The following is a 27590-nucleotide window of genomic DNA, read 5'->3' on the forward strand; positions in this document are numbered from 1 at the left end:
GTAAATCTCCAAAAAATACGCGTACTTGGGAATTAATAGAACATGCTCTTGACATTATTAGATTCAATTGATGGGCGTAACAGTGCACAAAATGAGCAGTTTCATATTTTCTCTTAATTATTGTTTGCACTCCGCCATGTATCCCACTCATAACAGCTGCTCCGTCATAACTTTGTGCAATGAGCTTATTTTTGTTATTTTTTAATATTGGGTCTAAAACATTCAAAATTGTGTTAGCTAAGGTTTCAGCATCATGTTTTTCTGGAAGCAAAAAAGTCCAAAACCTTTCAACTGGAGCACCGTTTTTTACATAACGAAAAACAATGACCATTTGAAATTTCATAGAAACATCCGTTGTCTCATCAGCTATCACTGCTAAAAATGGGGCTTCATTGATTTCGTTTAAAATCTCCTCAGCGTATACTTCTAGCATGCAATCCAAAATATCATTTTGTATTGTTTTTGAGGTACCTTTGAAAATTGTCGCATTTGTAAGGTGTTCACTAAGTGTTTTATCAAGTTCAGCAGAAAAATTCACTAAACCACGAAAAATTCCAGGGTTATCTGATGTTTCAGATTCATCGTGTCCTCGTAAGGCGAGCTCAAAAGCCCCACAGAATTTTATACAGTCAATTATTTTTGACAAAACATACCTGTTTTTCGTCACCTCTTCATTGTGTTTTTGTATATTTATCCAATAAGCAGAGTCAAGTTGGGCCTGTATATTAAGTTTCCCAAATAATGCAAATCGCATTTCATTGTTCATATGAGTTTGCGTGTTTTCATGCTTCTTTATTTTTTCACTTAAATGCACTAGATCCCGCACTCCTGTCTCGCGCCACAATTTTTCCTCTTTATCTGCGCCGAATAATGCACACGGAAAACAGAAAAAAGCATTTTTTTCGGAACATCCACAAATCCACTGATTTCGTAGATACATGTCTTTATTAAATTTACGCGTATATGTTTTTCCACGGCTTTTACCGGACACTTCAATATTAAGATCAGGCATAGGACGGCCACGTTCTTTTATAATCAACTGTTGTTGATAGTGAAGTTTTTGAAATTTATTTACACCTAATTTAAATTGAAACTCCATTGTTTTAAACACGCTCGAACAAAACAAATTAAACAAAATTGTAACCTAAGAATTTCTAAACACGGCACAGATGCAACGGTCACGAATAACTGTCGTGAATTGCAGCTCGCAAACACATTTCCGAGGCCGTTAATCAGCCGATTGCCGAAGCACATCGGCTAAGATCGCCGTTTGCCTAATAAATGCATTTTACCGCTGCCAGTGTTTCGGTTGTTATCGACGCGGCTTCACTGGAGCAGCAAATACGTAAAAAGATTGCTTCACTGGAGCACCAAATACGTAAAAAAATTATACGGTTTCACTAGAGGAGTAAATACGTAAAAAAAATAATATTAATCATCGTTGTTGGTGAATTATTATTAACAGTTGATGTTTAATATGATAATATGGCAGATTTGAAATAAAACTATATTAATTATTCTTTAATAATTAAGATTTGCTATGGTTGTTTGGTAGTTCTGCAGCTCAGCAGCACATAAAGAAAAGCCGCCACTGCTGTAGAGCCTGTAACAAATTCCATGATGCAACTGACTCATAGCTGGAGCTCTTTTCTTGATGCTGCAATAGCGTAATTTACTTATTCTGTCTTAGAAGGCGAGGGAGTAGGTGACCTAGAACGGCTAGACCGATCTGATTGCTCGTGAACGTAGGTAATTGCCCCGAAGACGAAAGCAAAAAGAAAGAAACAAAACTCATCAAGATAGCAAAAACAAAATTCCCCTATAAATTTCTTTACTTAAATTATTCTATGAAATGAGCTTACCTTGGGCTTATTTTCTAGATATTTAAGATGTCAGGTGCTGAGATTTGTGTCACGCTTAGAAAATAAATTCCACAGAAACAATTTCGACATGGCAAAACTGGGAATACCCGAAACTTGAAAGGTGAAAAGAGAACAGCGCTACTGTGTTAGTAAAATACTCACCAATTTTTCTCCAAAAAAATTTCCCAATCATTTCAACTTATAAAAATTTTCCCAGCCTCTTTCTAGTGGCCCTAAAATTGGTGGTTTACTCCTCAATCTGGCAACCTGTTCGCCACTCGTTGAAAACGGCGTCGGCGTGTATTCCGTTGTGTTAATTTGGATCAGTGATAATCCGTAGGTATACCGATTTTTCGGTAGATCTATCGAATTTAATACCTATTCGAATTAATATTTTTTTCAGAGGTAACATCCGGTTTTTCACCGGTTATTACATTAAAACGAAAAAACCGGTTATAACAGGGACAAAAAAACAACCGGCAAAACCGGTTATTGCGAAGTAAAAAACCGGTTTTAGGTTTTAACCGGTAGGTTTTTCCCATCCCTACTTCTGACTCCAGGCAAATGAACACATTGAAATAGCTTATCGCAACGTATTTTATATTTTCAACGATCTTTTGCTGAGATCGGACAATATCACAAAACTACTTATGTTTCATATATCAATATATATTTGAATAAAAAATGATTGTTTTTTGTCCCAACCTAAACAAATATACTTCTAGAAATAAGTTGTTATAAGTATTATAGTAAGTAATAAGTAAATTTAGTATTACTGGGTGTTCTTTTTTCTATGTCACTTAGTATATAAAGTGACTGAAAGGGTACACCTCAAAAATTTCATGTTTTCTCGCTTATTGTGTCTCATTTTCTTAGCTTGTGTATATTAAATTTCTCTCGGTTTATTCAAATGTTATAGTTTAACGGCCAGTATATGCATGTGTGAGTCAATTTTGAAATTTTATTGTCTTTTGTATTAAGAGTCAATGTTTTTGTGTAATTAATTTTTGAATTCACTGTTTACTCATTTTTTTGTTTTTATTTATTAATTGCTAATATTATTTATTTCATTTATTTTGTTAAATATGATATTTATGTTTTGTATAAATACATGTTTTTTTGCATTATTTTTTTAATATTATTTATTTTACCTTTTCCTTTTTATATGTTCCCTAATAACACCAAACATTCTATGTATGTTCCTAGAATGTACACACAGGACATTGAAAACATTCCTGGAATGTCTTCAAAAGCACAAGAACGTCCCCTAAATGTCCCAGGAAAGTCCTGTGTCAGCATTTTAAACATTCCTTCAATGTCTTGTTGGAACATTCCATGAATGTATAGGAATGTTCTTTGGACATTCACAGTATATATTTTAGACATTTCCTGGATATAGTCGCTGATGTGACATAATACCTCCGATTTGTTTTTTCATGAGTTTTGTAAGAGAGACTAAAAATTTTTTTTACAGTCACCTCCTGTTTTCATATGATATTTTTTGACATGTTTTGTAGTAAATTAAACTATCTATTTACTACAAAACATGTCAAAATTTACATGCGAAAACAGAAGATGACCATAAAAATGGTTTTTCGTCTCCTACAAAATTAATGAAAAAGCAGATAGGAGGTACTGTCACATCACCAACGATATACCAGAAGTATATGTGGCCATACCAAATAATACATGCTTGATAAAAATAAACATTTTTATTGCACAAAATCTTGTCATATATTTTTTTCCATAATCATCACTACGATGATTCACTGTATTGAATTGTACATTACAATTACAATCTGTTCATAACTGACCAATGAGCAATTTTAATCTAACCTAAATTACTACTGTTCCTTAAAATGAAGAGCCTACTCCATAGCGTCTCTAATCTAATCTAACAAGATCGTGCACTATTTTAACATACACAGACACACAAGCATTATGCTCTGCTTTTCACTATCACCTATCACTCAAACTAGTTCAAAAGGCTTTGTCCTCTTCAATCTTCTAGTTTGCCCAGTAGTACCGAGGAGCTGGATTTCCTCAATATTCTCGTACTTAAAAAGTTGTTGCTCGTGACTTCCTGCCATCTTCTTGATGATTATATCCAGGTTCCATTTCTAGGTCCTTATGGAGATCACTGTTTGTCACATACCAAGGAGCATCCGAGCATCTACAATATTTCTCAGTATTTTGTTCTGGAATCTTTGTATAATATTTATATTACTTGGTCTAGTAAGTACACCCTCATAGTGGGCATCCATAAGTCCATACAGGTCTTAATATTTGTTTATAAAGTACCTAATAACTTGTTATGCATCGACAATGTGGAGTTTCTTCCAACTAGCCAATACACTTTTTACATACCTATAGGTATCTTTCTTTTGCCTTTCATAGCCACAAGGCTATACACACGTTTCGTTTATGGTTTTCTGTAGACCACTTTCAGCTGATTCTAAAAAAAATTAAAATGAATGGTTATTTTTCTATTCTTTACAATTAAAAATCAAAAGAAATAGGTACTATTTACAGGTAATAATATGCATAAATAATTCGTTTCATAAAGAATAAAGAAAATTGAAAACGGATTTTATAAACATAATTGTTTAAACCAAAGAGATCCAGCCAGAGCAAAACGTAGCAAAACTAACATAAAGAACAGCAAAAAAGCCACTAATACTAATTTCCATTTTCCATCCAATCATAAATTTTTAGGTTATCATGAAATGGAAATGTGAAAATGTGATGACCACGGGCACGCGACCCTACTTACATAGAAAACGCGCGGCTTTGAAAATGAACTCAAATTGAATAGTAAATGGCTTCACTTAAAATATAGGATATTTGTAGTATGTTCATAGAATGTCTTTTGGTAACATTCCACCAATAATTTAATCAGATGTTCACCGAATGTTCCTTGAATGTCCAGGATATTCAAACATTAATAGAACTTTGATAGTAGATTCCTGGAATGTTTTGTGTTGTTAGGGTTGCCATGTAAGGATAAATACAAACCATGGAAAATTATTAATTAACATTTTATCCCAGAATTCATGATTCAATGATATTCAGTGGTTTGAAAATACTTCTTCCTGACGCTTGATTATCAAAGATGATACGGCAATGGTCGAAGTTTTCTTCCAAACTGAGGTTAACTACTAACTGAGGATACTTTTCGAAGATGTGCTCTATTGGTTGGTCGAGTCTACAATTGTAATGTCAGTGTTCGGGGGGAGAGGTTTCGTATTCAATAATTCCGATCCTGTAGAGGTTTACATCATGTTTACATGTAAATCTTTTTCTTCACGAATAAATTTGATAAATGAGTATTAATTTATTTAACGTTTTACTAAGCACATTTTACGCCTTCCTGGTTGAATCCAATAAATACTCTACTGAGGCATCTATTTCCTTCATAAGATGCCCACTTATTATCTTTTTTCTGTTTTGTTCATTAATGTGTCTATGGCATTAATCCATCTCTAATGTCTTCGTTGGTAATTCTGTCCCGCCTTCATATTCTGGTACTCCTTCGATAGTTCATTTCTACTCAGTACATTTAATTTTCTTTTATATCACCGCCGCGTTATCCGTCGTATTTAATATATAGGAGAACCATTTTTGTTAAATATTTTCACCAGCTTCAACTTTTCGACAAAAATGGTAAGAACTGAAATTGTTGCATATGGGATCTCTTATAGTCTAAGAACTAGTGAACCCTCCGACTAACGGTCGTCCTGTAAGGCTAGAAATTTGTCTAGTGATAACTCATAGCACACCAAGGCTAAAAACCATAACCTGGCAGGCATCAGCCGTGCACGTGTATCTACCAGGAGAATCGAAAAGTGCATAGTTTAGGGGTAAAATAAACTTTCTCCTGAAAGGTTTAAATTTAAGTATGTGTTTGAGTAAGTCATTTAGAAGAAATGTGTACAATGGCAGGCGATTCTGAAGAGCATAAGACCTTGCCAGGCGAGGGGAAAGATTAGCGGTTTTTCTTAAAATTATATTTTTTGCATCGAACAAATTTTTTTTAGGTTTCTTTAATCATTCCAAACAGAAAAGGTCTTTAGTGATTTTTCTCGTAAGTTAATAGTTTTTAAGGGTAATAGTGTTTGTTATATAAGCGATTGAAAATTTTGAAAATTACGAAATCGGCCATTTTTAACCCTAAATCGGACATTTATCTAAAAATTTCAAAGTTGAAAAAGGTAGGTAGATATTCTTTAAACCTCGATTTATTAAATCCTCAAGAATTTTTTACAATACAATATCGAAAACCCGTTTGTTTTTTAATTGCTAATCAAGCGGGCGCGACACGATAAGTGAGGACGTTCGAGTTTGCATAAATTCAGTATCTCGAGAATGGGCAAATTTGAAGAGAAACCCTCAGACAGGTCGATATTTATTTTTAAATTAGGACTTTTTGGCATATATATATATATATATATATATATATATATATATATATATATATATATATATATATATATATATATATATAAAACCAATACAGAAGTAAAAACTTCGAGATGTATTCTGGTATAAAATCGTTTATTTAAAACTATAAAATGTCATCGATTGCAGAACGTTTTCGTTCTAAACAGAACATCTTCAGTGCATCCTGCCGAGTATTTTGAAACTAGCACACTGTAAATAGTGTTAACATCATCATATATGGTTTACATAATGTAATATGTTAAAATGTTATGACTACAAGTCGATGTTAATGGATAAAGTGGAACACATGCTAAAAGGGTGCCATGGTTCCCTGCTCGAAGATACTAGGTACTTGCCAATTCAATGGGCACAGACCAACTTGAGTTATACTTGTATTATATATATGCCAAAAAAAGTCCTAATTCAAAAATAAAAATTGACCTGTCTGAGAATTTCTCTTGAAATTTGCCAATTCTCGAGATAATGAATTTATGCAAACTCAAACGTCCTCACTTACATATACTACAGTGTCGCGCCCGCTTGATTAGCAATTAAAAAAACAAATGGGTTTTCGACATTTTATTGCAAAAAACTCTTCGGGATTTTATCAATCAATGTTTCAAGAATATCTACGTACCTTGGCAACATTAAAATTTTGAGATAAATTTAGTCCGATTTAGGGTTAAAAATGGCCGATTTCGCAATTTTCAAAATTTTCAATCGCTTATATAACAAAAACTATTTTAACTTAAGAGAAAAATCACTAAAGACCTTTCCTGTTTGGAATGATTCAAAAAACCTAAAAAAATTTATTCGATGCAAAAAAAAATTTTAGGATCCCCAACAAAACCCCAAATCTTTCCCCTCGCCTGGCAAGGTCTTATCAGGTTTTATGCTCTTCAGAATCGCCTGTCATTGTACGCATTTCTTCTAAAGGACTTACTGAAACACATACTTAAATTTAAACCTTACAGGAGAAAGTTTATTTTACCCCTAAACTATGCACTTTTCGATTCACCTGGTAGATACACGTGCACCGCTGATGCCTGCTAGGTCATGGTTTTTAGCCTTGGTGTGCTATGAATTATCACTAGACAAATTTCTAGCCTTACAGGACGACCGTTAGTCGGAGGGTTCACTAGCTCTTAGACTATTACCTATAATTTCTTTATTGCAAAATTTTTGGTGCTGTCGATATTTTACGAGTTAAGGGGAAAATAGTGGAAGAAGAGACGAGCATAATTATTGAATTATCTGGTTTATTATTAACTTTTCGACATGAATCTAAATAAACAAAAATGGATAGAATTATATTTTATACAATTTTTATGTGTTTCATTTTTTGAGACGATCAATATTTAAGGTTGTAGGTTCATTTTTTGCTTATGGGTTGCTGCTGATGACGTCAGCTTCTAGGGTTCGTTAATCGCTAGTGTCTTGTTAGGCTGCCATAGGCGTAGGACTTGTTGATTGTTGATTGTAGCACACAAAATCAAAGAAATTAAAATTGTATAAAATATAATTTTCTCCATTATTGTTTAAGTATATTTATGTCATTAAGTTAATAATAAACAAGATATTTCAATAAACATACTTAGTTACTATTTTCCCCCTTACCTCGGAAAATATGGACCACACGAAAAAAGTTTCAAAACAGAAATTGTAGGAAATCGCAATTGCAACAATTTAAGTCCTTACCAATCTTACCATTTGGTCGAAAAGTTGAAAATGGCTGAGAATTAGAAATAAAACCAATCCTCATAATAAACACTGCTTACGTTCGCTCGTTTGTCGCATACGCCCTTTAAATTCAAGATGGCGGCTAATTCAGTCGCTAACTTAAATTCATACAGTCATTCATTCATTACATTCATACAGTCCCACATATTTCGCAGCCGTGACTTTTTCTTTCTACCTATTCCCTTTTTCCCTGGTATATTCAAATGTCGGTACCACCATACTGTGCAAGTAAATTCCAATCCAGTCAATATAAATATTATTAAGTTACATGCACCTATAACCCATAAACAAGATAAATAGGAGAACAATCCTACTGGCAAGATAAGAAATAGGAACTACGATCTTTAAAACCTCAAGAAATTACTATGATTCTCGGCGACTTCGATGCTAAACATGGAAGAGAAGTTTAGGTTTCTGCTAATTAATGCTATGTCGTTAGCATACACCACAAGTTGCGACGATGTTATAATTGTAGGTACCTTTTATTTTTGTAGCTCTTATTGTTCCTTCTATAGACATTAAATTAGTAACGTTGATAGAGATTAGCCTTGTCGCACTCCAGTTGCTATTTCCATATTTTTGGTGATTCCGTTGTCTGTTATTATGCTGCAGTCGATCCTTCCATTGTCATTTTCGTAAGTTTTATAAGTTTCATTGGGATATCTAGGTTTTTCATGTCTTCTATTTGCTCGGGTCTTGTTAAGCTGTAAAAGACTTGCTTGAAATCTATGAAAATGATGTGTAAGTCGATATCATGTTCGTAACATTTCTCAATTAACTGTGTAATTAGGTGTACTGCGTCTATTGTTGACATTCCCTCTCTAATGCTGGTAATCTCTTATTTTAGTTTCAATGTATTTTGTGAGTCTTTGTCTGATTAATGATGTCAATATTTTGTAGCACCTGTTTAACAGTGGTACTTCTCTATAGCTGTTGCAATTTGTGGTGTCCCCTTTCTTTAGAATCAGAAATATTCATCTAGTTTTCTATTCTCCGGGCATTCTTTCCTCTTCCCAAATTTTTATTATTAGGTCGTACATTTTCCATTGTAGTTCTTTTCTGCCTCGTTTTAATAGATCGATTGGGGTTTCATCTAGGCCTACTGCTTTCTTTTGTTTTAGATTTCTTATGACACGTAAAAAGTCCTCATATGACTGCTTTTCGATTTCGATTTCATCATCAAGGTATGTTTCTTCTGTATATTCGAGAGAACTTTCTCTCACCTTAATTAACTCTTCGTAGTATTTCTCCCATATTTTGGCATCTATCTTAACTGTTGGGTTTTTCTTGTTTTGTGATTTTATATAGGTACTTATAAAGCTTTACATTATTCTTGCTATTTACTTCTAACTCTTCTATAACTTCATCAATCCATATCTTTTTTTGTTTGTACATCATTTGTCTAGGTATTTATTTTTTCTCCTATACTCTTCCAAATCTTTTTCTGTATCTGTCTTCGGCCATTTCTTTCGAGCTAGATTTTTTCCCTGGTTGCTGTTTCTCAGTCTTCGTCGTACTATTCTTCTTGTTTTTTTTTGATTTCTTTGTATCCTATTAATTTTTCTGCTGCTATCGAATATGTTAGTAGGGTTCGAAACTTTTAAATTTGCTTTAAACTCTTTAGAATAATATTTTTTAACAGTATCCGACTCTAGTTTCCTTACGTTCCAATTTTTTCTTTTCGTGTATTTCTTTGTGTCTTTCATATTGTGTATTTCTTTGTGTCTTATTTTCAGTTCCACATTTCCTATTACTAGGAAGTGGTCATAATCTGCATTTGCACCACGATACGACCTGACATCTTGAATTGTTCTCCTCCACTTTTTTTAAATCAAAATATGATCTATTTGATTACCCTCAGTTGATTCTGGTATTAGCCATGTTACCTTATATCCTTTCTTGCGTTTAAAGTGTGTGCTCATTATAAATGTGTATGTTGCTGCTGCTAGGTTACAAAGCATTCTCCCATTAGTATTCGTAATTGTATGGAGAGTTTCCTTACCAGCTTCGTCTTTATTTATATCTTCCTTTCCTATCATTGCGTTGAAATCACCTAGTAAAACTAATATGTCATTCATGGGTATATTTTCATATATCTTTTCGATTTTCTCGTAAAAATCGTTGTTTTCTTCCGCTGTCGCATTCTCAGTCGGAGCATATACATTAATGAATGTTAAATTAAAAATTCTTTATTTTAACATAAAACAGTTTGGTGCTAATTAGGAAAGCTGTACCATTTTGTCCTTGTTTGGTATCTTCGGAATAAAACATTGTGTATTTATTTTTTACTATTGCTCCATGATCTTTTCATCGAATTTCTTGTAGCGCTATGATTTCGATCATATGTTTTTCCATCTCATTCGACAGCTCTTCAATTTTTCCTGTTCGTAATAAATTCTTAATATTCCATGTTCCTATTCTTATCCTGTTAGTTTTTCTTTTAATTCGTTTTTTTTTGTTTTGTTTATTACACTCTTTACAACCGTTTCCTAATTCATAGCCAATTTTTTAATCAGTTACTGAATCCTTTCTTAGTTTTTGTTATTTTTTCTTTTGTGCTTGGGCTTCTCATGGGAGAATACAGAATTCCCATAAATAATATAAAATAATATGTAGGCGTTAATTCAAGTTAATTCAAGACACTAACTTTAAAGGATCTTTAACACATATTAGACACAATTGACGACATTGGTTAACATTTTGCACTTAAACCAAAACTACTAAAACCAAAATTATAGTAACAGGACGACCTTGTCAATCTCAAGAAATACTATAGAGGGGGTATCACGATTTAACTATCTGGGGTTCACGATAAATGAAAAATGGAACTGCGATGAAAAAGTAAAAGTTAGAATCAATTAGATAAGAACATTTGCCAAACTTGAAAAATTTTCTATTAGCTCGAGACTCCCACTTGCACTTAGACTAGGTACGTGTTTAGAAGTGCTCATATAGCCCTTTTTACTGCATGGCACAGATATATGGTCTCTTAAGGTTAGAACACTGAACTGCATTGAAGCATTTGAAACGTGGACTCTACGTAGATTCTTACGAGTGCCATGTATCTTACCTGTCAGGAATGAAGGAATTTTAAAGGCTGCATTATATTAACGAGAATTAGTGAACATAGCTACGCAAAGGAAAATTCCCTTCCGTGGCCATATTCTTGAGGAAATTAAACAATTCCCAAAATAATTTTGCAAAGGAAGGTATAGGGATTTCGAGCCCAGAAAGAAAACAACATTCTTGAATAAAAAATAAACTGGACTAGTGTAACATAAAGTTGTAGTCAACATATTTCGAAGAGCCCAAAAACAGTTACTCTACAACAGGTTTGAAGAGAGAAAATCGCCAACGTGCGGCGAAGCACAAAACACAAGAAAAGAGGAAGAATTACTACTTTTAGAATATTCTATTCGATATTTAATTTAATCTTTTCCTAGACTCTTTGTTACAATGGGGAACTTGCATATTTTTTTTATTACATAATAATGTTCAGTTTTGTTTAAAAATGAGATTTCCAAAATTTCACGCTTTAAAAACTCATAATAACTTAGAAGTACAAATTTAAAGTCTTCTGTGATTTAAAATAGTTCAAACGACCCGTGACGTCACATAGTTGAACTTTATGGTTATGTTTATGGTTATGTTTAGGTATATTCTTCTTCTTATCATTTAGTTGATGGGCCTCCACCTACTTGGGTATTTGGCCAGCTCATCGTCGCGGAATAAGGGAAAAATTTTATATTCTAATGACATTGATCCTGTCATTGTAATAATATATACCAGTTTGTTGGGATTGGAAATTGACACAGTTTTTGAAGTAAAGGAAAGGTTTACTATGGAAAATAAAAGAAAACACTATGTGTTGTTTAGTGCCATTTTGTAAAAATACAAGTTTTCTATGTAATTAAAATAGTTCAAACGATCAAACGTATTTTCTACTGACGTTTATAATGTCTAATTTAAAATTATATACAATTTTATTTATTTTGTTTCTGCAGAATGTAAACACACAACCATATGACGTCACTACGCGTTTTGGTCTAGCTGCAATAATTTGAATTAAGAATCGTCTTTAGGGGCCAAACGGAACACAAAAATAACTTTTTTATCTTTGATACATGTTTTAAATTACGTTCTGTTGTGATTTATTACATTGAACATTTTTTTTTATTTAAAATTTTATGCAAGTCCCCTATTGTTCCTACATTCTAAGGATTTTACCTGTGTTACATATTTCCAAGTCATCGTCGATCATCGTCTATTAAAACCTAAAAATTATATTCCGAGTGCGCACCACTAACTATTCTGTTTTTTGCAAACTCACGTTGGCATACAAAATGTATCACAGAAAGATAAAATTAAAGTATACAATTCCCTGTAACACTTTCAAATCGAAGTGGTTGGTGTGGCTGTCTCGATCCATTTTAATATATATTCTTGTTCAACTGAAACGAATCTTTGGTCAGGTTAGCTTTTGACGCAATTGTAGTCACTTAACTGACGTTATGCAATGTTAGTTATGTTTGTAAATTAAAAAATCAAGTATAATTAGTTCCTTTCATTTGCATTTGACATTGATTTTAAGTAATGAAACTTAAATATCACATTTGTTGTTAACAATCCATCCAAATCTAATCAGCGTGCGGTCATTCAATTTAAGTATGCTGAAGGTTTGCAACCATTGCAAATTCATACGCGAATAGAAGTAGTATTTTGAAGCTCATGTTTTGCGTATCCAACTGTCAACGAATAGTGTCAAAATCTGAAGAGTGGAAGACATGAATTGAACGATAAACCTCGACCAGGACCTCGATCTTTGACCTTTCGCTTCGTTATCGAACGTATTCGCTTCGTATCCTATTTAGTGTACAGATAGCGAATGATCGATAACGAAGCGAAGGGTCAAAAATCGAGGTGCCTTGAGTAATGCATCAACAGGTAGGAATGTGGCATGTGTGGAAGACTTGATTAGAGAAACTAGTCGAATTTCAATTAGAGTAATTTCATAAAATATTGGTGTGAGTATAGAACCATAGTATTCTACAAAAACTGAGCAAAATTTTTGCGCAATGGGTTTTTCGCCTTTTATCAGATGACCAAAAAAGCTTACGTATAAGTTTATATTTGCAACATCTCACGAAATACAGGCAAAACGGTAATGGCTTTCTTTCGTCAATAATTATTGGCGACGAATAGGTGTCAGTATTATCTGTTATTATTTGCCATCAAGATAAGCGCCATCGAGGCGCTAAAAGCAATGGTTTTCAGTTAGATGATGAAGTATTACAAAATAAAAATAAAAATGTATACCATTTTTATTCATTCAGTTGCGGTGCGAAACCAAAACTCTCTTAATTTTTACTCAGATCAGAGAGTGCAGCCAGCACTCTTATCGACGATTTTACCTCTTGTTAGAGGTTCATCAGAGACTGCATAGGCTGCTTTTCTCTGGCCCAGGTAAAAATTTTCGACATATCCACCTCCCACCGCAACTGACGAGATGGTAGTAGGTGCCTAGCGGCATCTGCTAAATAATTACAAAATAATTCTTAGAGAAAAAGCCACAGGAATTCTTTAAGCAGGATATACATCGGTTGGTGAAACAATGGAATATGTACCTTCATTATAGGGGTAATTATTTTTGTATATATTTCAGAATAATTTTTTTCCACACCAAAGATGAGTTTCAATATTTTAACAAGCCTCGTATTATATACTTCAGCGCAACCAGCAGCGCAAGAAAAAAACATTGTTACAATTTGGGTGCCATTTTTGGCTCCATAATATTTGTTTATAATATTTTTGCGCTGACTATTTTAACCCCAAACTCGTGTAAGAGCACCTGTTTGTTTTAGGTATCAACGGGCTTCGTTATAAAGGTTTCTAAAAATTGTTTGTGAAAAAGTCAAAATTTTAAACTAAAATTTAATAATTCCTGTGATAATGATAAATAATATTAAAAAATCTTTTCTTTGAATTAAGGCGGCTGGTTACTGGCGGTTCGTCAAAACCGTATAATTGGTGCCTTTAAAATGAAAGTGCCAAAATTTGTCTGAACTTCTTCAAATATTGCCAGGCGCATCTGTGGTCGTATGGTGATGCGAATCCAGCTGCCCGATACTGTAATGATAGAGCAGTAGATTTGTTACAGCTGGTAGTTATTCTAGACGTTTCATTTAAGGACATGGTGACTTGTTGGGCATGTCTAGAGCTAACCCAAATGAGACAAGCATATTCCCTGCTAAGACACATAAGGCATTGTTTCTTTGAGCAGTATTCGTTTTTCCGATTGGTAGGTTGCTAACCTTGCCAATCAACCTTCCACATTTTATCCGGGCTTGGGACCGGCTGTGGTAACGTAACCGCAGAGCTACTCAAGCATCAAGCATCCTAATACATCTCTTCAAAAAAGAGACAAATCAGACCCGGAGAATTACAGATTGATTAACTTATTAAACACAACATTAAAATTAACAACAAAAGTGATAACAAACAAATTGAATGAAATTATAACATTAGAAGAAGCACAACAAGGTTTTAGGTCGGGAAGGTCATGCACTGACGCTATATTTATAAAGAGGCAAGTTCAAGAGAAATCGTTGGAACACAACAAACCGGCATATTTATGTTTCGTTAAGAAAGCATTTGACAGGGTCACATTAAAGGACGTTATCCGCTTGTTATACTCGAGAGAGGTACCTCTGGGAATAATTAAAACGATAGAAAACATCTACCAGAACAACACAATAAAAGTAAAAGTGGAAGATGAACTAACTGACCCAATTGAAGCCGGTAATGGGAAAAGACAGGGGGATTCCTTGAGTCCTTTTTTGTTCAACCTGATCATGGACGAAATATTAAAAAAAGTAAGAACTAAAAAAGGATACCAAATGGGAGAAAAACAACTTAAAATAATCTGCTATGCGGACGATGCAATACTAATCTCTCAAATTGAAGATGCTTTACAACGTATGCTGCACCAATTCAACATAATCACCAGAAAATTTAACATGTTAATTTCCTCAAAAAAGACAAATGCATGGTTATAACAGCAGATCCAATAAGATGTAAATTGGAGCTGGAAGGTCAGATAATAGAACAAGTGATGGAGTTTAAATACCTAGGCATCACACTATCTAGCTACGGAAGGCTTGAAACAGAAGTGGAAGATCAAGTGAGTAGAGCAAACAGAGCCGCAGGTTGCCTGAATGACACACTATGGAGAAATAAAAATATCGGAAAAGAAATGAAAGGCATAATTTACAAAACAGTCATCAGACCAATAATGACATACACGGCAGAAACACGACCCGACACAGAGAGGACAAAAATATTGCTCGAAACAGCGGAGATGAAAACCCTTCGAAAAATCGATGGTAAGACAGAAAAATCTATGGGACAGACCTAGAAGTACAGATATACGACGGAGATGCAAGGTGGATAACATTAATAACTGGGTAAGAAACAGAAGAATAGAATTGAATGACCACATAAGCCGAATAACAACAAATAGGGTAGTCAGGACAGCGAGAGACGGTTCCCCAATAGGAAGACGGTCAGTGGGAAGACCACGAAAACGATGGAACGACAACTTACTAGAGGCAGAGGCACATTGAAAAAAACAGACAGAGTCATGTCTATATAAAAAGAAGAAGAATAAGAAGAAGAAACATAAGGCATCAGATGTTGTCTTTAAGATCTGTGGGTTTGCGCCCCACTTACTTTCTACAAGTTTCCGGAGAAGATTCTTTCTCCTAGAAATCTTTTGGATTGTACTCTGACAGTAGAATTTATATGTTAGTGACCGGTCTAGTATCACCCTATTTTTCTCTTATACGTTTTCTATTTTTTTGAGTTCTTCATCTGCTCTTCTCTCCATTAAGCACAACGTAGAAGCGTATATTATACAAAAGTGATTTATATGAAGTGTCTCATAATGAAAGATAGTATTAGGGTCAGAAAGCAATTTATATTTATTTTATTTCAGAAACCAACAAACAATCCAGATGAAAATAGGAGGAAAGCCATGTTTCAGTTAATTAGTAAAGAACAGCAGTATGCCACCTCTTTACAGTTTGCAATCACCAGGTTTGTTTCAGCTCTGGCGGAGAGGAAGGATCTCATTACACCTTCGGAACATCGGATATTGTTTCAGAACTGTGAAGAGGTAAATATTGTTCATTTTTGTACATTTTAACATAACACTTATGCAAGTTATGGTATAAATTTGCATAAACGGGAGTATCGCTATTTAAAAAATGCCAATATGCTCCTGGCTTCTGGAAGAAAACATACCTATAGTAGGGGAGGAAAGTACATATGCTAAATGTGCAGTCACTCGGGCGCTTTGGGGACCTATTGGGTTGTGAACAGTAGGTCCTAAAACCAAAAAAAGTTAAGTAAAGTTTTCCATTTTAGTGGGACTTTCCATTCTTAATTTAATTTTCCATTTCCAACAATCGTTTTTTCCGATTATAGCGCCATTTATCCATAATTCGAAAAAATGTTTCAAATAAAAGTTACTTATTTTTACGTAAGGAATCCGAATCTGCAATAAAAAATGGAGGCTCCTATTTAAAGTTTTAAAGTAACCCCACCCCACCTCCGTGGGGGGTCGTGTTTAGTGCCATTCGATAGATTGTTCAAATGTATTGAATAAGTGTATTTTTCAGTTTTTCGATCTGATGTTTATTTCGCGAAATATCGCGGGATTCGTATTTAAATTTTAAATTTACCCCCTACCCCTCTCTGTGGGGAGTCGTGTTTACTATCATTCGATAGATTTTTGACAAAAAGCACGTATTTTTTAGCTTTTAAATCTATCGTTCATTTCGCGAAATATTCGCTTTTTTCTGGTGAAACTTTGTGACTCACCCATTTCCTTATGCATTCGCCGAAATCGTCAGATTTTTGAAATATACACTGTTTTGCATGTACTTAACTTATCTTATCTTAATCTGACGATTTCGAGTTTTTCTAAGGATAGAGTTTTTTTCGGCCCCCCCTTAACGAACGCCTCTGTGTTTAGAGCCAATATATGGTAGAGGTACATCTACAGGGTACCAGGTTTCTCCCCATATGATAATCGGACGCGCTCGAGTTACTGCAAAAATCCCCGCTTGGGCTCCCCTACCACGATACAAGATGTCCCGAAAAGATTGGTCATAAATTATACTACACATTCTGGGGTCAAAAATAGTTCGATTGAACCTAACTTACCTTAGTACAAATGTGCTCATAAAAAAAGTTACAGCCCTTTGAAGTTACAAAATGAAAATCGATTGTTTTCAATATATTTAAAACTATTAGAGATTTTTTATTGAAAATGGACATGCATCATTCTTATGGCAGGAACATCTTAAAGCAAAATTATATTGAAATTTGTCCACCCCATAAAAAATTTATGGGGATTTTGTTTCCTTAAACCCCCCCAAACTTTTGTGTACGTTTCAATTAATTCATTATCGTGGTACCATTAGTTAAACACAACGTTTTTGAAACTTTTTTGCCTCCTGGTATTTTTTTGATAATCCAGTTTTTATCGAGATGCGGCCTCTTTTTCAATATATTTACGTAAAAATTTTATGGGGGTTTTGTTCCTTTAAACCACCCAAATGTTTGTGTACGTTCCAATTAAACTATTATTATGGTACCATTAGTTAAACATAGTGTTTTTAAGACTTTTGTCTCTTAGTCTTTTTTTATAAGTCACCTTTTATCGAGATGTAGCTTCTTTTTCAAAATATACCTAAAAATGTAAAATATAAATAAATTTTCGGATTATTAACAGGTCTCTACAGAGTGTCCCGGAAAATAGTGCGTTCCTTGAAGGTATGAAGAGAATACATAATTTAGAACAAAAAAGTCCTATACCATTTTTTTCTAAAGTTAACCGTTTCCAAAAAAAAAAGATAACATTGTTTTCCATATACCTGTATTTTAATGTTTGGAAATTTTAATAAACTGGCAACATCGTACGTACTACGGAATAATAACAGATAATAAGAACTAATAACAGATAAGAAGAAGTTTGTGATTGTGATTTACAGTATTTAAAATAATCCAACCTAATAGTAGGTACTTATGTATTTACTATTTGTTTTTGTTTACTAAAATTATTTTCTTTTGAAATGTATTGAAATACCTATTGCATAATTTTAAACGAATTACACACCTTTTAACATAAAAACATATCTTTTAACTGAACTAGTATTAGGTATTTAGTAAGGTTTAAATGTGTTGAATGCTGAGTATTGCTGAGGGCTTTAACTGAACTAGGTACATAGTTTACAGCGGAACTTAAATACACCAGATAATGTCTCAGTAATTTGTTTACTTGTGAACTGAAATATTTAAGTTGTACTTACTTGAAAATAATTATTATACTGAATAGATGTTCCAAGTAACCCACTTTCACAAACATTATTCTTACGACGAGAAATACCGGCAAAACACTTTGAAAGAAATTAATTATTATGCCTCTCCATTTAGTGATCTGACATAAATAATCAACGTAATAACATAATAGGTAATACACTCACGATCCGAAAACATTTTCGGCATTGACACTAAACAGGATTCTTTAAAACTATTTGTTTACTATCTGTCTTCTATCTATTTACATGGGACATGGGACTGTCTATGCTTAAATTTGCGTACCGCACATAGTTGTCAGATTTAAATTTGCGTACCAAAATGTATTTTAATTTTTTGGTCAAACGGTTGTATTTAGAAAAAAATGTTTTTTGTTCTACATGGTGCCTTCTATCTATACCTTTAAGGAACGCACTATTTTCCGGGACACCCACCGTACTTAACCATATAGGTACAAATAGTGCGGCAGATTCGTGCAATATATTATAAGAATTGCACATTTAATGATACAAGCGTATAATTTGGTCCACATATACTGCACAAATAAAGGTTCAAATTTAGATATGAGGCCATCTCAGATTTTGCCTTTTACAAAAATGGCGGTCATTCAAAATGGGCGACTATAGTATTTTTACTACAAAAGTGATATTACGTAGGTCAAAATTTTTGACGTAAGAGAACTGTCAAAACATTGGAATGGGACTTTTCATTATTGCCAAATTTATTATAAACATGGAAATAATGAAAAGTCACATTCTAATGTTTTGACAGTTGTCTTACGTCAAAAATTTTGACCAATCGAAATTTGGCATATCGAAACATAAAAATGTTATAAGACTTTTTTGCTCTAAATTGTGCCTTCTATACTTCTATCTATACCTTTAAGGAACGCACTATTTTCGGGGACACCCTCTATTAATTATACAAGAATTTTTTATTCTTGAATATACCAAACGTATGAAACTATACGTACAAACTGTAAGGTAAATAACATAACTTGAAGAACGTTTATTTGAAAAATAAATTTTTACTGTGCTAGTATTAAAACATGTTAGTAATAATTTTAGTAATAATAATTAGTAGAAAATTTAAGTAATAATAATTAATTATGGTTTGTAATTTCCCAAATAATAATAAATTAATTTTTCAAATTTAAAATATTACATATGGCCCTAATAGCACAACCGGTAGAGGTGAGACGTCCAGATTCGATATTTTGGCTCCAGCAAAATATTAACACATTTTTAAACACAATTGAATACCTCAGAAAACATATATTTTCCTTAAGAGTGCAGGCGCAAATATTTTACGGCTATCCCTATTTTTCCATTTTTTACACGGCAAATTAAACTTTACATTAAACATTACTTGACAAGACATTGTCATCATTAACTAAAGCTATTCTTCTAAATAATTCGCATGTTTGGTTGTCTCTACTTACTTGTATTTTGTGGCCCAGATCAATGTATTATGTTTCCCCATCTATGTACGTTATTATATAAGCAAATCTTCCGGTGCTTGCTCTTATTCTGTTCAGCGTTGTGCATATACTGAGGCGCAGTTCAAAGCCTGGTAGTATCTGATCGTTACAGGCCATTTGGTGTACTTCCTCTAGTGAGTTGCTCTCCCATTGTCTTCCCCAGGCGTTCGTGAGGCGCTGATATGTTCCTGATGTAATCAGGTGACCTTTTAACAATGGATGACATCTAGAACGCAGTCTGATCTTTTCGATATTAAGCTTGTCATTGCCGACCGTTAGCCTGGATTTTTTATAGTCTCTGAGAAGAGAATGACTTCTTCCTAGTTTCAGCGATGGGATGTGACTCAGAATGGGAAGCGAATAGTTCAGTGTTGCTATAATTGTATCTGAGATCATTTGCATTATCTAATTTAACTGAGTGTCAAAAATCTTCGTGTGCTTTCTATTGAATCATACCGGGGAAGCATATTCAGCTGCCGATTATACAATTCCAAGAGAGCATAATCTGGGTACGGAGGTTGAAGACCCCCATGTGGTGTTATATAGCTTTTGAATTTTATTTATTGGAGGATACTTTTATTGTAGACCAGGGCGCATCTGTAAAAATATTAGTACATTTCGACGTTGAGAGGTGACTCAAATTTTTTTGCAGAAATTGCTTGAAAATAACTCAAATAATAATATTTGAGTTATCCTCCCTCTCAAAAAAGTCCGGAACATTGTTTAAATAATCAAAATGTCAAAAAATGAAGGAAAAATTTGATTTTTACTTCGTTTTTTGATTATAAGTTTCATTTCCGAGAAAAGTTGTGCTGACATAAAAGTTGCGTAATTAAATTCCCTACAATGGGGAATTGGTTAAAAATTTAAAAAATAGTCACTTTTGTTGCAAACAATTGCGAAAAAACCATACAAAAATAAGTATTCGTATTTTACGTTTTTCAACCATTTATGCTACACTTAGGACCTTCATATTTCACCCAGAAAAACTTTATGATACAATAAAACAGTACTGTAAATTTCATTAAGATCGGTGTAACAGATTTTGCAAAATAAATTTTGCAATCCAGCTTTCGCAAAAAAATTCATTTTTTCAAAATGTTACAGGACTGAAAATAAAGCAGATACCAAGTTAAATTTTTTTTGCTTATAGAAGTGTACTGTACCTTTCATTTGCAATGTTCAAAATTAAAATCGATTAACTACCGCGGCGTCAGGAATTTTTATTTAAACATTAATTATTGGTGCTACGCGCAGGACAGCGGATAGTTTGCTCTGATTGGGCATTCCAATGACCTTTGATAATGATTGATACATTTTAATTTTTATTACATTTCGATGTAAATAAATAAATTTGTTTATTGCAAAATAAAAATACATACTCTATCCTTTGAAATAACACTTTTTTTAGCAAAAACTTTTTTGTTCATATATTTTAACTTAGAGAATAAAAGTTTATTATTTTTAAACATATGCAATTGTTTAAATAACATTTCACAAACAATAATAAAATTAGTTTGATTTTTGTGGAACTAAAATATTAAAATACAACAAAATATAGAGTAAGAAAATAATATATTAGATAAAGATTGGAAGAAATTTTGGTGGAAATCAACTTGTGTGAATCGAACACCGCTGTCCTGCTCGTAGAACCAAAAATTAATGTTTATTTAAAAAATTTCCTGACGCCGTGGTAATTAATCGTTTTTAATTTTGCAACTTGCAAATGAAAGGTACAGTACACTTCTAGAAGCAAAAAAAATTCAACTTGATATCTGCTCTATTTTCAGTCCTGCAACATTTAAAAAAAAAATGAACTTTTTTTGCAAAAGCTGGATTGCAAAATTTATTTTGCAAAATCTATTAAGTTTTTCTGGGTAAAATATGAAGGTCCTAGGTGTAGCATAAATGGTTCAAAAACGTAAAATGCGAATACTTGTTTTTGTATGTTTTTTTTTCGGAATTATTGCTATTTTGCAACAAGGGTGACTATTTTTTAAATTTTTAACTAATTATTTATTGTAGGAAATTTAATTACGCAACTTTTATGTCAGTACAACTTTTCTCAGAAATGAAAAGTTTTAAAGTTATAATCAAAAAACCAATAAAAAAATCGAATTTTTCCTTCTTTTTTGACATTTTGATTATTTAAACAATGTTCCGGACCATTTTGAGTAGGAGGATAACTCAAATATTATTCGAGTTATTTTCAAGCAATTTCTGCAAAAAAATTTTAGTCACCTCTGAACGTCCATCTCAAAACAGATGCGTCCTGGACTATTGTAAGATATAGAATCTAACAAACAATAACGATTAGAAGGAGAATTACTTTCTAAACAGGGCATGGTTAAAATAACCTATATTAAAAAAGTATAAAGAAAATATAACAAGTTTGTAAAATTTTACTTGTATTTAAAGTTATATACAGGGTAGCGAAAAACTATGGCAGCACGGTAATTTCTCGGAAACCGCTAAAATTATTTTTATAAATTTTGGTAGGTAAGGGTCTTCAAATGCGGCCGATATTATAGTGGTAATTACATTGTTGTCAAATCTTCCATTTTTCTGGAAATCTAATAAACTTTCTTATTTCCAATAGAACACCCTGTATATTTTTTGCGTTTTGAAGTACTTAAGAAACAATTTAAAACTGAAAAAACGAAAAATTATTTCAAGGTTCAAAAATACAAGTAAAAAAAATATATTTTGAAATTACAAAGCACCTAAATTCAAGCTCAAACCTTCTTTTATCTGCAACCTATAAGAATTCTTTGCACGTTTTATCCTAAAATATTGTTTTTTTTTTAATTATTAATGAAGCCCATATGAGAGGACGGGAGATCGGGCTGCATTAACAACTAAAAACAATGTTTTAAGATGAAATAAAACCAAATTTCTTATCGGGAGCTGATAAAATAAGGTTTCAACTTGAATTTAGGTAATTGGCATTTTCAAAAATAATATTTTTTACTTGTGTTTTTGAACCTAGAAAATCGTCATTTTTCGATTTTTTTCAGTTTTAAATTGTTTATAGGTAACTCGGAAACGTTTAACTTCAGAGGAAAATTACAAAAGACCTTTTTTGTTCCCAATAATATAAAGAACCTAAAATAATGTCTACCCGGGCACAAAAAAAATAATTTTTGTAATTTGTTTAAATTTTTTTTTTAAATAAATATAGCAATATTTCCGAAATTATTGCATTTATGTATAGGGAATATAACATAAAAAATAATCAGTATTTCTCAAGGATTTCAAAATGCAAAAAATATACAGGGTGTTCTATTTGAAATAAGAAAGTTCGTTAGATCTCCGGAAAAGCGGAAGATTTGACAATTAACATACATAGTATTACATAATATATACCAAAAACTTTAAATTTAAAAATAAAAGTCGACCTGTTTTGGCATTTATCTCCAGAGTCTCCCATTCTCGAGAAAATGAATTTATTCCAACTCAAACGTCCTCACTATATATGTTTTTATATTTATATATTACCTATGTGATTATTGTTTTAGATCCTTAGAATAACAGAAGATATTTTAGATCACTTAGTACAAGATGATGGAGAGCCACAGATACACCTTCTAGCAAAAACGTACTTTTCAAAGCTACAGGAATTAACAATGGCGTATAAAAGGTACTGCTCAGGAATCAAGAAGGCGGATTGTATCCTCGCTAACAAGACCAAAAATTGCAATTCTGATTTTTGTAGGTAAGACAGTTATAAAAAAATATACTATTCAATGAAAAAAAAAACATTTTGTTTCTAATTAAAACCAAAATTATTTTATTCTAATTCTTCATTCAAAAATTAACATTGACGTGATTGTTTTTTTAAATTAATTTCTTTCTAAAATAATAAATTTATTCCATACTTTTGCATCATACCGAATATACATCTGAATATACCCTTTATTAAGCAAAAGTATTTTTGGAATTTAAAATTTTTTTTAAAGTATATAACGGGTTGTGATTGAAAAATCGCCCACATAGCTGCTACGTTGCCGGGTTTTGTTTTACCGTGCTCATTTTGCTTAAAGTTTATTTACAAACTCTAAGTTTGCACTTCGGTAAATTTTTACAATTATTAGCTCATAGGTACCATTAAGTGAAGTGGTCGAAATATCGACCACTGACCTATAAAGGGCGCTTAATCATCATGATTATCTTTGCCTTTATCCATATGCGGAGTCTGCTTACCTAATGGCATTTCTTCATAAGTTTCTATCTTGAGTCATATATTAATCCATCTCACAGACATGTCCTGCCTAAGCGTCTCTTCCCAGGTCTTCTTTGGCCTTCCTCTCCCACTCCTTTCAGGAAGCCGCAGTTCAGAAATTTTTGAGGTTTGAACATGATCAGCTTAACCTATGCTCTCTCATTTTGGCATCAATTGGTGCCACCCCAAGACTTAACCTAATATACTTATTCCTAATTATATCCTTCCTTGCCACTCCACTCATTCATCTAAGCATTATTATTTTCGCCACATGCATTCGTTGTTCCTCTTTATTTTTAACTGCCCAACATTCAGTTCCATACATCATAGTCGGTCTTATGGTTGTTTTTATAGAATTTTCCCTTCAGTTTCATTGGATTTCGTCTGTCACACAACACACCACTCGCTTTTTTCCACTTCATCCATCCAACCCTAATTCTACGGCATGCATCTCCATATATTTCACCATTACGCCCAATTACGCTGTAATGCCGATCCTAGGTACTTAAAACTATTACTTTTCACAATCATTTCACCATCCAAAGATATTATTTTATTTGTAGTAACTCCATCTTTAAACGAATATTCCAAATACTCCGTTTTTTCTTAATAAGTTTTAAAACTTTTTCCACAGGAGCTTGTCTGCACTGTTCCAGATTTTGTCTAAGCCTCCTTCACTAATTCCCACCAACACCACGTCATCACTATACATAACTCGCTTTCACTATTTCCTACTTACTCTACATCATCAACATACATTAAATATAAGGGAATGTTATCTTGTAGCTTCGCTATTATCTGATCCAAAACTAATGAGAATAAATAAGTGCTAAGCATCGAGTGTTCAAACCTACTTTCACATGAAATTGATCAGTCTCCCTACACCTGTCCTAATACTAGCTATTATTCTCATATAATATATCTTTCACAATCGTTACATACTCACCGGGAACTCCTTTCTTATTGAGTACCCACAATAAAATGCTTAATAGCAACTGATGTTTACTGTTCAACTCTACGATACCTGCTTGAAAATCAACTGCTTTTAGGTTTCTTCAAGTACCGCAAGTACCCAGAAGGAGGCCGGATATAACTACTTTTATTCATAAACCCCTAGAACATTACAGAGAAATTTTAAAACTGCTTATTACGATACAAAGTTGCACCAAACCTAATCATGATGACCTTCCTGTGATAAACCAAGTTGTACATGATTTACAGGTAATGACTCTTGCGATATTGTTTATGGTTTATATTGACTGTAATAAACAATAATTTCGTTGTGAAACGAAACAAGAGCAGTCTTATTTTAGTTAGTTCAGAGAGCGCCAAAAGCACTCTAACTAGTTTCAACCCTTGTCAGGGTTTCTTGAGAGAGCGCATATTTGATTATCTCTGAACCACTAAAATTTGGGCCGCCGGCCTCGGTCCACAAACGAAAGATCATGATGACATCGATGCCGTGGCGGCATCTGCTAAAGACGAACGAAAGTTTAACTTTTAATATTAACAGTATTAAAAATAATATGTGGCTTGCAAATTTTAGAAGCTACGAATGATGTAACCATAAGATTAGTTCTAATAAAGTTTTTTTAATATTGTTAATATATTTATAATCAAATTCCCTTCTACCATATTGGTGTCGAAATTAAACTAATAACTTAGATATTGTGTACAAATTTACGCCACTGACTTCTATTTTGTGCCAAGACTTTTGCTTCTTTCCAGGTTTTGCCTCTCTTTTGTACAACTTTTCCAATAGCTTGGTTCCATGTTTCTCTTGGTCTTCCTCTCTTCCTCTTGATATTTACTCTCGCTTCCCAAATTATTTTTACTGGTCTTTGTATCGTCTAGTCTTTGTAAATTTCCCCACCAGCTGATTTGTCTTTTTTCTATGAATTCCAAGATTGATTCCACCTCCAGATCCTCTCGTATCTGCTCATTTCTTACCCTGTCAAGTCTTGTGACTCCGCTCGGTCTTCTTAGGTACTTCATTTCCGTCACTTGTATTCTGCTCTTCTGCCCGTCTGTTAATGTCCACGATTCGCAACCGAAGGGGAGTATGGGTCTATATATTGCCTTAAATACTTTCATTTTTGTACTTTGCGCTATTTCCTTTTTTCCTATAAAAGTTGTGTTCATTGCATAATATGAATTTATTGCTTTCTCTATACGTTTATCGATTTCTAAACCTTGTTGACCTGAATCTTTAATTTTTACACCCAGGTATTCGAAGCATTCAACTTGTATATGTATACCATTGATCTGAATACTCACGTTTTCTTTAGTTTCTGCTACTACCATTACTTTTGTTTTTATTAGGTTTAGTTTCATGCCATTTTCTTTTAATATTTCATTCCACGTTTGTAAGTTTTCTTGTAGGTCCTTTTCTTTTGCTGCCATTATAACGATGTCATCTGCAAAAGCACATTCTGATATTTCGATCGGTTGGAAATTTTTGTATCCTACAATAGGTGTTTTGTTCTTTGACTACATTTTTTAATTATTTCGTCCATAAACAACGTAAACAATGTTGGACTTAGTCCTCCTCCCTGTCTTAGACCCTCTTTTGTTATAAAATTTTCTGACTTGGGGTTTCTAGTTATAAGACAATTCGTCGTATTTTTATATAGACATTCAATGTTCTTCCTTAGTTTGGTTGTTATTCCTCTTTGTTCCAGGAGCGACCATACTTTTTGCCGAGGAACAAGATCAAACGCTTTTTATAAGTAGATAAACGCAAAATATGCTTTTCCTCTTCTGAGTTTCGTTACTCAATGATCTGTTTAATAGTGAAGATGTGATCTTGCACACTTCTTCCTTTTCTAAAGCCACTTTGAGATACTGCTAATGTTGTATCAATTATCTTTGTTAGCTTTTCTTGTAATATTTGTTCGTACAGTTTCATCGCCGAGCACAAGAGTATTATGCCTCTATAGTTTTTGCATTCCTTTTTATCTCCAGATTTAAATATGGGTAGTATCAACGAGATCTTCCATTTTCGGGTATTCTTTCATCTTTCCATATCTGGTTTATTAGTTATTGTAATAATGTGTGTTGTACTTGTACTCCCCTATATTTGAGCATCTCCGTTGTTATTTTATCATGCCCTGGTGACTTGTGTAAATTCTTCCCTTGTTATTGCAGTCTCTTGCGTTTCTTCTATGTTTTCTCCGGTATTTGTCACGTTAATGCTATACTGTAGTGTTTCGTTTTCGGTTGATAATAGTTCTTGAAAATACCTTTTCCGTCTTTCCGTTTCGTCTCTAATTGTCAATTGAACTGTATTTTTCCCTTTATTTACGTTTTCATGGTCTTATAAAACAGCTTTTGGTTACTTTTACTATCTGATTCTAGTTTTCCCCGAATTGTTTCCAACTTTCTTCTTTTGCATCTTTTATCATATTTTTTACCATTTTTCGTTGTTTTTATATTTTCCATACGTTTCAGTTGTTTTGTTTGATAG

General features: G+C 33.1%; 1 protein-coding gene across 1 annotated transcript in view; it reads left to right on the top strand.

The window, feature by feature from the left end:
- LOC114332848 (uncharacterized) overlaps positions 1 to 27590 on the top strand; it is a 415288-nt gene that overhangs the window by 249797 nt on the left and 137901 nt on the right. Inside the window, exons 10-12 of the mRNA XM_050650473.1 lie at positions 16036 to 16215; positions 23421 to 23617; positions 25174 to 25345. Of these exons, the coding sequence (XP_050506430.1) occupies positions 16036 to 16215; positions 23421 to 23617; positions 25174 to 25345 (549 nt within the window). The remainder of the gene's footprint in view (positions 1 to 16035; positions 16216 to 23420; positions 23618 to 25173; positions 25346 to 27590) is intronic.

This window comes from Diabrotica virgifera, chromosome 5, assembly GCF_917563875.1.
Source record: "Diabrotica virgifera virgifera chromosome 5, PGI_DIABVI_V3a".
NCBI lineage: Eukaryota > Metazoa > Arthropoda > Insecta > Coleoptera > Chrysomelidae > Diabrotica > Diabrotica virgifera.